Consider the following 13,444-nt stretch of genomic DNA (forward strand, 5'->3'; position numbering starts at 1 on the left):
GGGAGTGGCTGGGGTTTGGGGGGAGGCACGCAGGCCGGAGGCAGCAGCCCTGGCCTGGGGAGACCCCCTGCCATGTCTGCCCCCAGTGAGGGGTAAAGAGGGACAGCATCTCTGCGATCCCACTGGGGGCCCTTCCTGGTTCCTTTCCATCCCCCAAACCGGGGCCTCTCTCTGCCCAGACAGCCCGAGCAGAGCTGGGGCAGAGCGCTGGGTGTGTAAGGGAGGGGTGCAGCTGGGTTTTGGCAATAAACTGGGCAACGGGGCTGAGAAGGGAGTTTGAGGCAGTGAGCACCTCTCCCCTGCCCCCAAATTCCAGCCCCACCAGCCCAGGGTCGGAGGGCAGGGCCCGGGGAGCAGCAGGAAGAGGCGAGAGTCCCCCAGTCCCAAGGTCAGGGGCATCTTGGCCTCGGATGCCCTCGAAGTCTGGCCCCGGGTGGAGTCCTGCCTCGCCCGCCTGGCTTGTCTCTGCTACTCCAGGGTCACTGTGGGGTTGATGGGGGAGGTGGCCCCAGAGCTGTCATTGCCACCCGCTGCCTCCTTCTCCTTCTTGCCGCTGTACTGGCCGATGAAAGAGCCGTCTTCATTGAACTGGACGTCCACACTGCCCCCGTAATCGGCCAGGCTGTCGTCACTGCCTAAGGGCTTGATGTCCCCATTGAGGGATGGCTGGCTGCTGCCAAAGGCCTTCTCCTCGTTGTCACTGCAGGGCAGAGGGCAGGGACCGCATTTGCCGCAGTGTACGCTGGGAGGCGCAGCTCGGACCCTCGCCAGTGTGGCGCTACTGGGGCTGCCCAGGGAGCAGCTTCGGGCTTGTCACGCTTGATGCCCTGTGGCTGCCAGGGGCCTGGCTGGCTGTGAGAGCTGAGCGCTGGGCCTGGGGACTGGGGCCTGGCGCTGTATACGTGAGCCTGAAGGGGGTGTGGGGAGGGGACGTGCGTTCAGCTGCAGTCCATGCAGTGTCCTTGGTCTGGGGCTCCAGGCTCCCAGAAGCTGGGGTGTTAGTGTGGGGCAGGGGAGCGGCGGGGGCTGGCTTTTCCCTGAAATGGGGAGCAGCTATGACTGGAGATAACTCTGCTGGGCGAGAGGGCTGGGGCGCACACTCTGCCCCCCGGGGTCCCCGCCAGCCCTCCTTACCTCTCCAGGGACCTGAAGTCACCCGCAGCACAGAGAAGAGAGAGAGACAGGGTCAGACAGGAAAGGCTGGGCACGGCCGGCCCGGCACCTGCCCACAGCTCACCTGTACTCGCCGAAGGTCTCATCTTTCATCGGCCGGGCCTCTGAGTCCACCTGGGTGTCCTCCTTGTCCTTCACTGAAGACACAGGGGAGAGGGGCCGGCTTCCTCCCCTGCCCAGCCTGTCCCTGCCCTCCATGCCCCCGTCTCCAGGGCTGGGGGCTGGGGGCAGGGAGCAGGGGGGGGCCCCTCTCTGCTCCAAGCGCCCCAGCCCTCTGTCTCGGCAGTGCTCCCCTGCCGGCCCCTGCCTGCCTCCAACAGGCCCAGTGTCCTGCCAGAGTTTTGTAGAAAGGACGGCGGGTGAGGTGGCCCGCTGCTCCCCCAAGCTCTGCTGCCCTCGCCCTGCGCCCCACACCCCCGGGCCCTGGTGGGGCCGCCTGGACCCGGGGCTCGGGGGTCACCTGAGTACTTGCCACCCTTGCTGCGCTTGATGAAGCAGAGGATGAGCAGAATGAGGAGCAGGAGGATGATGGCGCTGACGAAGCCAATGAACCAGCCTTCGGTGGCGAAGCCGGCCGGAGGCAGCCTCACCCGTCCTGGGGGCAGGGAGCAGACACAACCCTGTCCCCACAGCCTGGCCAGAGGGCTGGTTCCTCTGTCCCCAGGGGCTGGGCGGGGCTAGGAGCCCCGAGGCTCATCGAGTGACGCTCAGGGCCCTCTGGGGTGCAGAGGGTGGGGGCCAGGGACGAGGACCATCTGTGAAAATGGTTCCCTGGAAACAGTGACGTAGAAGGGGCCCAAAAGGGGCCGATGCAGGCACCTGCCGCCCCCCATGGGCCAGAGGCCCAGGCCCGGGCCGGGGCCTCACCGGTGCCGTTGGTCTTCACGGCCACCTGGTGCAGAAGCATCTTCTCCTTGAGCAGGTGGATCTCGTAGTCGGTGTCTGGCTGCAGGCCCCACTGCGTGTAGGAGCTCTGGTTGTAGCTGACGTACTGTGACGGGAGGTAGTCCACCTTCTCCTCTGTGCGGGGGGTGGGGGGTGAGCAGGAGCACCAGGCAGCCCCCAGCTCCACGCCACCCGCCCCAAGGGCCCCCTTTGCCCTCACCACCGAGGGCCTTGAACCGGATGTGGAACCCGAAGTTGCACTGGCCCTCTCTAGGGACCCAGGAGACGATGCTGTAGTTTTCGCCTGCTGTGGCTGACAGGTTGCCAAAATCCGGGACCCCTGGGGGTGCGGGGCGAGAGGAGGCTGTGAGCTGCCAGGTCACCTCAGCCCCAGGCCCCCGCCCAGGTCCCTCTCAGCTCACCGGACAAGGCCATGGTGCCTCCTTCCCGCACGATGGCCTCGCCTGGGCCCTTCTTCGTGGTGGCCTGCAGCTGGAAGCGGTACCGAAGGTGGGGGTCGAGGTTGGTCAGGTTGTGCGTCCGAAGCTCCGGGTCGCGGAGGTCAAAGGACAGCTGTTCTTTGCCGCCCTCGTCCACTGGGGGGGACAGGAGAGTGTCACACTGGCTGTGCGCTCGGGCCCCTGCCCCCTCCCTCCGTGTGGCTGTGACCTGGGCCCCCACGTACAGGGGTGGTAGGAGAGGATGTAGCCGGTGAGCACGCCGTTGTGGCTGAGCGGAGGCTGCCAGCGCAGCAGCAGGCTGGTGTCCGACTGGCACTCCAGGTGCAGCGCCTCAGGGTGGCCGGGCACTGTGGACCGAGAGGAGCCGGCAGAGCCTCACCGGGCTGGCCCCGGCGGGTGGGGGGGGGGGCAGGCGGGACAGCATGGGGCGTGGGCTCACCTCCCTCCGGGGTGCTGAAGGTGATCTCGCTGGCAGGCCCCGCGCCCCGTCCGTTGAAGGCCTGCACCTCCAGGTGGTACGAGCTGTAAGGCCGCAGGCCACTGAGGATGGCGCTGGTGGTGTTGGCAGGCACCACCACGTGGCCTCTGTGTACATGTCTCTTGCTGTGCTTCCTCTGGCTGCCCTCCCACCAGTACGTCACCTGGGACAGGCGAGAGGAGACCCGTAGGGACAGGGTAAGCAGGGGCCCCAGCCCTGCTCCTCACTGCCCTGAGGGGGACCCTTTCCCACCCTTCCCCACCCTTCCCCAGTCCAGAGCCCGTCCCAGGCCCTGTCACTCTCGGTGGCCACACACCTTGCCCCCCCAGAACCCCCCTCCTGCCCCACACCACCTGGGACCCTTACGTTGTATCCCCGGAGGTGGCCCTTGACCTGGGCTGGGTCCACAGGCCACCACTTGACCAGCACAGCACTCGAGTTGAGGATCTCGACACCGTCTAGCTGGGGGCTGGCCTGGGGGACTGGGAAGAGCCGGGACATGGGTGGCCCTGGGCCTTCGCCCCAGCCCCCAGGCCAGTCCGGAGCTCCCCATGCTGGAGATGGGTGTGGATGCTATATGAGGTGAGGCAGCTTGAGGAGGGGCAGGGTGCTTGAGGCTCTCCAGCTGTCCCCCTACCGACTGCGTATTGTCTGCGAGGGGGAAATGGTGACCACGCGGAGGAGAAACCAGACAAAACTGTGACCCATAACCAAGGTTAGCATCTGGAAAGTTCCGGATTCAAGGGAACTAAAGCAGGATGACAACTAGACACAAGGCGTGATCCTGGGTGAACTCCCTGTGCCGGGGGCGGGGACTCTAGAGAAGGCATTAGGGGGAAACTGATGAACTGGATACAGGCGGCGATTACATCAAGGGAGCGGCACATCGATAGGCCCTTCCTGACCTTCCCAAGGGCCTTTGGTTACATGAGCGAAGACCCTTATTCATAGGAAGGACGCAAGGGAGTGTTAGGAGGTGAGGGGCTGGGAGAGCTTGGGGACCGGCCTGCCATGGTGGAAGGGGAGTGATTGCGCACCCCAACAATGACCGGCACGCTCACCCCCCCCCCCCCCCCACGTGGGCAGGGCTGCCCATACTCACAGTCCTCCCCAGAGTAGCCAACGGTGACGTGGGGCTCAGGGCCCTTGCCCTGGCTGTTGACAGCCTGGACTTTGATCTCATAGGGCACGAAGGTAGACGTGTTGGTCACCACCAGGAACGGCTCGCTCAAAATCTGCTCCTGCCAGGCCGCTCCCCGTGCCCCCTGAGGGCGCCACTGCACCCGGTACTGAACCTGGGGGGCATTCCAGTCCATCCACTTGAGCGGCTGTAGGGCAAGCAGACAAGGAGCTGGGGGCCAAGGGCACTGGCCTCTGGGCCAGGGGCAGCCGGGACCCCGCCCACAGCCCAGCCACCTGGCCCCACTCACTGCCGCCTTTTGGGCAGAGTCCTGGGCCCCTCACCTTCCACGTGATGACCATGTTGTTGGTCTCATTCCCTTCCCCCCTGACATCCACCGGGTTCTTCTCTGGGGCTGCAAAGCAATGTGTCCGCACGTCATGGCCAGGGCCATGATGGCTGGAGGCCCAGGGACAAGGAGCTCGCTACCCTGAGCAGGGAAGCCCAGCTTCCCCTGGCTCCCTCGGGAGGTCTGGTCCCTCTTCAAGCCCCCTCAGAGCCAGGCCCCAGGCATCCGACCCTCCCTACCAGGTACTCACCTGCCTCAGGTGTTACCACGGTCTCGGAGGCTGGGCTGGGCTCCCCAGGGCCATACTTGTTGATGGCAGTGACCCGAAAGGTGTAGTGGATGTAGGGCGACAGCTTGAGGGTGGTAGAGGTCTGGTTCCCTGGCACCTTGCCCAGGCTGTACCATTTCTCCGGCTCCATTTCCTTATCTTCAAATTCAATGTCATATTCTGCCAAGAAGTGAAGCAGCGATGGAGTAATCGCATGGGGTGTGTGGTGGAGGGGTGGGGATGGGGAGGGGACCATGCCTCCTCCTTCCCCACCACTCCCTCCCCGTGTGTGCCCAGAAGCCAGGGGAGGCCACTCTGCGGCCACTTACTCTCAATGGGGGCATTGTGGTCCTCGGCGGGGCTCCAGGACAGGCGCACCTGGCTCTGCTTCAACAGGTGGTGGTCGGACAGCTCCAGCTGGGGCACTGGCCCGGGGCTCCCTGAGGGCCGCGGAGTGTGAGTCTCTGCTCCGCTCAACCTCCTGGGCCCAGAGGCCTGCCTCCCCCACCCCAGCCCCCAGGCCTGTGGCTCGCTAGTCCCCCAGGACTCACCCACCACCAGCAGCTGGGCCCTGCTCTCCACCGCGTCCAGCTTGGTGCTGGCCACACAGCTGTAGTTGCCCTGGTCACTGTAGTCCAGGCTGTGGATGACCAGGCGGCCGTCCTCGATGAAGTACCTGGGTGAGCAGGGACCCATGGTTTCCTTCTGCCCCCAGGAGACCCATTGCCACCCTGCCCCCTCTCCTGCCACCTCTGCGCCTCCTGCCGGAAACTCCCCGTCCAAGCAGGGCCAGGAGGGCTTGCGTCTGGGCTTCCTGCTTTTCCCACTGGGCCCTCACTTGTCACTGTCTCCAAGCTCCTGGAGGTCACGGCCATCCCTGCGCCAGGTGATGCTGTGCTTCAAGGAGGGGTCAAAGGAAGCCTGGCAGGTGAACGTCACCCTTGAACCCTTCTTCTCGATTGCACTCCGAGGCCCCTGCGTGATCTGAGTGGCATCTGAGGGCAATGAAGGAGTGGGTCACTCTCGTGTCCCCCAAAGACCTTGGCCCTCCCTCCCAGGGGCATCGCCATCCCCATCATGAGAGGGTACTGTCTGACCTTTGACCTGCAGGTTAGCCACGATGGTCACATTGTTTTGGTCATTGGCAGCCTGGCAGAAGTAGCGTGCGGTGTCATTGGCCTGGAGGTCCCGGATGCCCAGGGTCCCGTTGGCATAGGGGAAGAAGCGCTCGTCCTGAAGTACTGTTGCCCCTTCCTCGTCTAGCCTATCAGAAGCAAGGAGGCAGGCTCGGCACTCCCGCCGTGGTGCCCGCAGGCCTCCCTGCCCTCCCCAGGCGCCTGGGCCCTCACCACTGGATGCTGGGCACGGGGGCCCCGAAGGCCTTGCACAGAAGGTAGGCTGTGCTACCCTCGACAGCCAGGTACGTCTGGTTGTCTGGAGTCAAGATCTTGGTGGGCAGCTCTGCAGAAGAAGTCACAGGAGGTGGGCAGGGCTCCCCAACACCCTCGGGCCCCAAGGGCCCCTGTGCTTCTTTCTCCCTGCCATGCTGAGCCTCCCAGCCTGCAGACCCCCATCCCCTTTGCCTCAGACGCCTTCTCGTCCTATCGTTCCGTGAGTCAAGGCCCGACGGACTGCCCCTTCCAGAAAGCCTTCTGTAAATGTGGTGAGAGGTGAGGAGAAAGGCAGTCCCGGCAGGCTGGTTCTGACAGGCAGTGCCAGCTTCGGGGACAGAGGGGGTACTCACGGACAACGTGGATGTAGGCGTTGGCCAGCAGGAGCCCGTGCCGGTTGTGGGCCTCGCACTGGGTCACCATCGTGTCGCTCGGCTGCACGTTGCTCAGGATCAAGGCGTTTTCTGGATTGATCCAGTACTTCTGGTCCTCGCTCAGCTCTGTGGGCACAGTGGGGCAGGGCACAGGCCGGGCAGAGCCCTGAGCGGCTCTGAGGCCCCTCCTCTCCCTTCTTGCCCCCTCTTCCCCTTCTTCCTCCCTCTCCTCTCCCTCCTCTCCCTCCTCTTCCTCTTCCTGCAGCCCCCAGGGCTCACCTGTCTGTGGCCACTGCCTACGTGGCCCTGCCCGCACCCCTGCTCACCCTTCAAAGGGATTCCGTTGATTCTCCAGGTGACCTCGGGCTGGGGCCGGCCCTGGACCTGGCAGTCGAGGCGCGCCGTCTCTCCCGGCCCGTACAGTTGGCTCTGGGGTTTGTGCAGCCAGTATGGGGCAGCTGGAGCAAAGCGAGGGTGGCCTGAGCCCACACTGCCTCTCAGCCCCAGCGTGTGCGCACCAAGCCCGCCCCGTGAAACGGCCTCCCCGGCCACCGCCCCAGGAGGTCATCTGGGGAGCCCACGGCAGCTGGGGCAGGCGTACCCTCCACAGTGACATAGTAGGCATGCCGGGCAGTGCCCAGCGGGTTCTCAGCCAGGCAGCGGTACTCGCCATCGTCCTCCTCGCCCACGTTCACCAGCTGCAGCGTCTTGTTGTAGTTCTGGTAAGTGACGCGGTCGGCTGGCATGGGGCCACTTGGGCGCAGCCACTTGATGGTGGGTGTGGGGCTGCCCAGGGAGGAGAGCAGAGGCCGGTCACCCAGCCCCCTGGCAGAGGCCGCCCCCCACCCCCCAGGAGCCCAGACTCACAACCCCTCAGCAATGCACTCCAGGACCAGAGGCTGTCCCTGCAAGGCCACCAGGTGGCTGCTGGAGTTGGTAGGGAAGAGCAGGCGCGGCTTCCTGTCAATCATGCTGTTGGCTGGGAGAAGAAACGGGTGGCGTGACCCACTTCTCCCCCACCCTCAAGGCACAGGCTTGGAGGAGTCTGCCCAGCAAGCCCACGGTGCCCTGGTCCCTTCCTCTGTGAAAGGGAGGGCCCCCACTCTGCTCTCGCTGCCTGTCAGGGTCTGGGCAGGGTCCTGGGTGAGCCAAGCCATCCTCGAGGAAGAGGGGACATACCTGAGGGTGAGAGAGGAGTTGGGGTGGGGAGAGGGGGGTCAGAGCCTCTGGGACTCACTGGCCTTGACCCGGAGGTCAATGGGTTCCTTCTGGATGATGGTACGGGCGCCCAGGAAGTGGGCATGGCAGATGTAGTCCGAGTGGTTGTCCGTGGTGAGCACGTTCGCAAAGTAGAGGTTCCCGTTCTGGCCCATCGTCACGCGCTCATCCTGCTTGATGTGCAGGATCTCTGCGGGGGCATGGGGGACAGGTTGGGACCCATCCAGGGAGACCCCTGCCCCGCCCACCGCCCAGGCAGCGACACTCACTGCTGTTCATCCAGTAGATGCGAGGGGGCTCGGCGCTGAGGGGTGGGTGGCAAGGTAGCACCACCGGCTCCCCTTCCTCCACCTCCACCGGCTTCACCGTCTCCTTTGGCCACTTGGGGGCACCTAGAAGGGACAGAGAGCCTGGCACTATGGGTTCCCAGGTGGTGCAGGGCAGGAGAAAAGAAGAAGTCTCTTCTGGGGGATGGGGGCAAGGCTGAGAGTTCTCTTGGGACACTGCTGTGAGGAAGTCCACGTCAGGGGGAGGGGTGGCAGAGACTCTAGGTCCTTTGGGGGTTCAAGGCTGAGACCAGCCTCTCAGAGGAGGACAACAGGAGGGTGGGCAGGAGGTGGCTGGACGGGAAGGGTTAACCCTCTCAGCGCTCAGCTCCAGGGCCCTCCTCCCCAGGCAGATGGATGGCTCCCTCCCTGCCCACCCTGCGGATGAAGACAGGGACAGGGATGGGTGGGGGAGGCTGAGGTGCAGTGGTGGGGGAGGGGAGCCTGGACTGATGCAGAGTCACAGACCCTTCCATCATCCTGACATAGAAACCATGGCAACGATTCCCAAGGTAACCAGAGGGCCGGGGGGGTGGGGGTGGGAGGAGAGCTCAAGAAGACAGGAGGTTCAACGAGGGAAACCCCCGGGAAAGGGTGACATGGATCAATACAGAGACGGAGAGAGGAAGGGTAAGAAGCGAAGGTGGAGGAATGCGGAAAGCGGGGGACCAAGGAGGGAGAGGGAGGGTGAGGAGGGGCTCTGGGATGGCAGAGAGGGCCAGGGGGATGCAGGAACAGCGAGGGGGCGACCAAGAGACATGCCACTAAGCCTAGGCCTGGCAGACGCTGCTGCCTCCACTCTGGGCAGGACAGGGCCCACCACAGAAGAGGGACAGGGGAGACAGATGGGACGATGCCCAAGGAGCAGAAAGAGGGAGGAGGGAGGGGCAGCGAGAGAGCAGTGAGAAGGGGGACAACAGATGAAGCCAGTCCCCTTGGCATGTAAGTGACCAGCCGGGAGAGTGGCTTCCAGCCCAGGCTCCCCGTACAAGCTCCCGGGGGCCTGCTGGAGGGACTCTGTTCAGCCCGCCACCCTCCAGGCCTCCGCAGAGCTTCACACCCTCAGCCACGAGCTGGATCTCATGGGACATGGCGGTGCCCAGCCTGTTGCTGGCAAAGCAGCGGTAGGTGCCCTGGAATCTCTGGGCAAAGTTGCTGTTGTTGCCGGTCAAGGTGAAGGAGCCCGAGTGGGCCGCCTGGTGCACGGTCACGCCCGGCTCCTCCTCGGGTTTGAAGTGGACACCATCCCATGTCCAGCGGAACCTGTGGGCAGACAAGGGCTGGAGGCCGAGCCGGGCCTGAGGCGAGCGTGAGAGCAGCCAGGGCCCCGGGGGCAGGGCAGAGAGGGTGGCGAGCACTCACTGCACTTCGGGTTTGCCACTGGCCTCGCACTTGAGGCTGATGTCATCGGTGGGGAAGACAACCAGGCGCCGGGGAGACTGCTCCGTGATAACGGGTGGCTCCATCACTGGGGAGAGGCGAGAGAGTGCTGGTGAACGGGGCGGGGTGGGCACCACAGCCTCGTCCCGTCCGTGGCGTGGGCTGCAGGGGCTGGAGCCCTCGGCAGCCCCGGACTCAAGGTGGGAGGCAGCAAGAGGGGAAGAAGGAGATGTCGGATGGCACCCAACTAGCTCAAGGACAGGTTTGTGGGGCAGGAAAATACTCCCAACCCCGCCCCCGACTTACCGTGGTGTCCCTCATCTGGGACATCCAGGCAGCAGGGAGAGAAGGAGAGAGATGCTGAAACCACCCCAACAGGGGCCCACAGGGGAGGGGAAGGGAGAGTAAGGAGGCCATGCCGTGGGGCACATGCTGGGCTGCAGGCGCCACAGGTCAAGGCCCAAAGGGACAGGCAGCGCGTGGACAAGAGCGGGCAGGCGGAGGGAGGAAGGCTGGCCTTTCACTCAGGGTGCCCTGGGACAGACCCCTGCATGCTTCTGGCAAAACTCAGCTGCCCCCCTCCCCCACCCGTCCCGCCTGGGATGCCTTGGAAGCTGGGAGACAGACAGCCAGCCACAGCCAGGGCACTGTCCCCGCTCCAGCCCACTTCCTTCCTAATCCAATTAGCTCAGCTCAGGGTTTTCAATTACCAGGGTCCATCCTTCAGAGGCCAGCTGCCCACCCCCCCCCCCACCCCAGCTCTCCCAAAGGCCCTGGGGCAGCAGCAGCGGAGTCACCACAGCCGGAAGCGCCAGTGACCCTTGTTCTCTCCCCCTTCCTCCCGCCCACGCCCCAGTGCCCTGGGGCAGAGGTCAGTGTGTGCTGCCCAGCCCCAGGACTCAGCCTGGCACTGGTGGCTGGGAGGAGAAAGGGGGCAGGAGAGGAGGCAGCCACCTCGGAAAGCTTTGTTTCTGCAAGATCTCAGTGCCAAGGCCCAAGGGAGAGGAGGCCCCCTGGGGACACTGCAGAATGGCCTGAGCTGGGGAGAGGCAAAAGCTGGTGCAGGCAGCCTGAGAGCAAGGGACAGTGACAAGAACAGCAAGGTGGGAGATCGGCTAGGTGGCGGCAGCAGAAAAAGAGACAAAGTGGCTGGGAGAGGGAGAAAGCGGGGGCTGGAGGAGAGGTTCCAGCAGGGAGGTGTCCTCCCTCGGTATTGGGGTCAATGCCAACTACGGGTCAGTGCCCAGGGCAGCTTGGGAGCAGCTGCCATGGTCTTTGACCTAGTTCTCGCTCCCCACTGCTGTCTTTTCTCAATCCTCCCTGCCCCTCCACGCAGACCCACCCATCTGGCGGAAGGACAGGCTGATGCCCAGGGTAAGACTCTGGGGTTTCAGGCCAGGTGGCAGTGCCTGAGAGGTGGCGGAGTGGGAAGGAGGAAGGCGTGGGTTTGGGAGGTAAGTGCAGGTGTGTGGTGGGTGGACGGCAGTGCTGGTGCGTGGCCCTGGAGGTGTTTGTCCATGGTGGGCTGTTGTCTGAGGACATTTGAAGGTGTGTGTGTGTGTGTGTGTGCGCCCGCAAGCCAGTGTATTGTCTGCCCACCCTGTCTGTGTGGACGACTGTGTTCCTTTGAGTCTGTGTACCTCCTCCTCTGCCCCCACCAGTGTCACTGCCCCTTTGTATCTCTGGCTTGATTGTGTGTCTACTTACGTGTGTGTGTGACCTTGTGTATCTGTGGCTGGGGAGCCTGCATCGGTGTGACTGCATGGACCCCCATGTGCGTGTCTGAGGGGTGTCCCCAACCTTTGTCCTGTCAGCCACTCTTCACTTCCTCCAAGACTCCCCGCCCCAGCCCCTCTCCCATTCCTGGCACAGTCTTCACTTTCTCCCAGAGACACTGACCTCCTTAATGCCCAGGCCCAGAGACAAGGGTGGCACAGGAGGAGGGGACAGAGCAGGCTCTGGACACACAAATGCCCTCCCACACGATACCCTGTCAAATGCCCCTCACACAGTCCTTCCAGCCACTTAGAGCAGCAGGTTCACACTTCCTGCCCACACTCAGGAGACAGCACTGTCACACTGACACACCCACCAACCAGGGAAACGTACTCAGTCAACCCACCGACACATACACACCCAGCGCTAACAGTCAAATAGCCCCAGACCGTCACAAATCCGGCAAAACGGCAACAGTTACACTCACTCACAAACTTACCCCAAAGAAAATCAGAATCACACTCACGAATATTCACGTCTAGTCAATCACAGCCACACACACACGTACACGCACATATAGAGTCTATCCGACTCCCAAGCACACACAAATACTCATGGCAGTCACAACCCTACAGCCACACTCCCAAACCCCCACTCTCCTACCCGTGACCTCCCCCAGAAGGTCACCCCTCAGTACAGTACCATTATAACCATAGACACGTGCTCCAGCAGCCCACCCCCCACCGAATAAACCGAAACAAAAAAAAACACACCCATTGCCGTTGAGCTCATAGCGACCCTATTCAACAGCGTAGAACTGCCCCATAGGGTTTCCAAGGAGTAGCTGGTGGATCCGACCTTTTGATGAGCAGCCAAGCTCTTAATCACTGTGCCACCAGGGCTCCCCCCACCAAATAGCTACACATTAAATCGTAAGAATCCCGAACGCCGCTGGGCTGGGCCTGGGATTTTCAAGGTGTATTTTCCTCTCAAGGGGCCAAGATGTGAAAGACCCAGCTCAGGATCACGCAAGTCAGAAGCAGAGGCAAGACTTGAATCCAGGTCTTTCCACAAGCCGCATACTCCAGCCCACCACATCCCTCCCGGTGCGGTGGGCCTGGGAAGTGGAGGAACCCGGGTGGGCGGGGCCGGGTGGGGCCGGCACGGGAGAGGGTAGAGCCGGCAGGGACTGTGGTCTGCGGGGCTGCGTTAGGGCAGCTGTCCGTGGTGCTGAAACCGCCCGGCTGCCCGTGCCGCTGGTCCCTGTCCGTGGTTCTGACACCCGGCTCCCCCGACCTTGCCCTTCTCTCCTGAGTACCTCCTACCCACCCCGTGCCCAAAAAAGGAGGGGCGAGGGTCCAGAAGGGAGGAAAGATGAGGAGGCAGTATACAGAGCGGCCCAGCGTTGCGGCGAAGGGAGCACCGAGGCTCCTCCAGCTTACTCACATTCTTCGGGGATCTGGATGAGCAAGCAGGGGCTGCACAGGAGAAGAGGCCACACGTACCGCAGCGCCACGGCCATCTTCCCGGCGGCGCCGGCGGCTCCCGCCCAGGGGAAGGGGGCTGGCGGGAGGCTCGGGGCGGGAGCTGTGGGTGGGGGCACTGGGAAAGGGAGGAGGGAAAGGAAGGGTAGGGAGGAGAGAGGAGAGAAGGCAGGGACGTTAGTGACTACCGTCTGGGCGAATCCAGCCTCCTGGCCCCGCCCCTCCCCCCCACCTTAGAGGAAGAAATCTGGAAGAGACCTCCCCCGGCTGGTCCTCCAGGTTGCCTTCCATTCCTTTCCTGTTTTCTGTCTGCGCCTTCCCACCAGCTGCCTCCCCAGCACCAACTTGTTGCCCTAATCAGCTCCCCTGGGCATGCCACAGGCCGCTCTGTGCACACGTCCCCATGTGTGTCTACATGTGCCTGCGAGCAGGTGTCCATGGCTGTGTGCGTGCGCGCATGGGCACATTCGTGTGTCTTCTCTGGGGGGAGCTGAGTCCGCATGTGTGCACTCAGGAAAGCGTGTGTCAATGTGTGGCTGAAGGAATTAATGTATGGGCCTGCGAGCTGGGTGTAAGCACACATGAGTGTGTGTGTGTTCCTGTGGGAAGTCTGAACCCGCATGTCTTCTAGCTGCGTGCACACCTGTGTGTGTCTTCTTGTGTGTCTGTGGAGAGTGAATCCACATGTCTGTGACCTGTGTGTGTATTTGTCTGTGTATGTCTGTGGGGGATGAACCCTCATGTCTGCTATCTCTGTGTGCACACACAAGCATTTGTGCACACACATGTAGAGAAGGACTCCCATCACAGCCTCACTGCTG

The 13,444-nt window shown here is 63.4% G+C and overlaps 1 protein-coding gene across 3 annotated transcripts; it reads right to left on the bottom strand.

Moving 5' to 3' along the window:
- Positions 1-468: 468 nt before the first annotated feature.
- L1CAM (L1 cell adhesion molecule) lies at positions 469-12,661 on the bottom strand. Of its 3 annotated transcripts, XM_004390573.1 has the most exons (28): positions 12,586-12,661; positions 9,730-9,744; positions 9,406-9,511; positions 9,104-9,306; positions 7,987-8,109; positions 7,737-7,907; positions 7,367-7,478; positions 7,101-7,285; positions 6,826-6,957; positions 6,479-6,625; positions 6,084-6,195; positions 5,832-5,998; positions 5,573-5,729; positions 5,286-5,410; positions 5,064-5,174; positions 4,717-4,914; positions 4,462-4,532; positions 4,100-4,325; positions 3,364-3,479; positions 2,959-3,160; positions 2,744-2,866; positions 2,481-2,654; positions 2,279-2,398; positions 2,041-2,193; positions 1,634-1,768; positions 1,238-1,310; positions 1,135-1,146; positions 469-700 (listed from the first exon to the last, which is right to left on the bottom strand). In XM_004390573.1, exons 1-28 carry the CDS (start codon positions 12,659-12,661, stop codon positions 469-471), a joined length of 3,777 nt encoding a protein of 1,258 aa, XP_004390630.1. The 3 variants fall into 3 exon arrangements, with proteins under 3 accessions (XP_004390630.1, XP_004390631.1, XP_004390632.1); XM_004390574.1 differs by lacking the exon at positions 1,135-1,146; XM_004390575.2 differs by lacking the exons at positions 1,135-1,146; positions 9,730-9,744.
- Positions 12,662-13,444: the final 783 nt, after the last annotated feature.

The sequence above is a fragment of the Trichechus manatus genome, unplaced genomic scaffold (assembly GCF_000243295.1).
Source record: "Trichechus manatus latirostris isolate Lorelei unplaced genomic scaffold, TriManLat1.0 scaffold00309, whole genome shotgun sequence".
Taxonomy (NCBI): domain Eukaryota; kingdom Metazoa; phylum Chordata; class Mammalia; order Sirenia; family Trichechidae; genus Trichechus; species Trichechus manatus.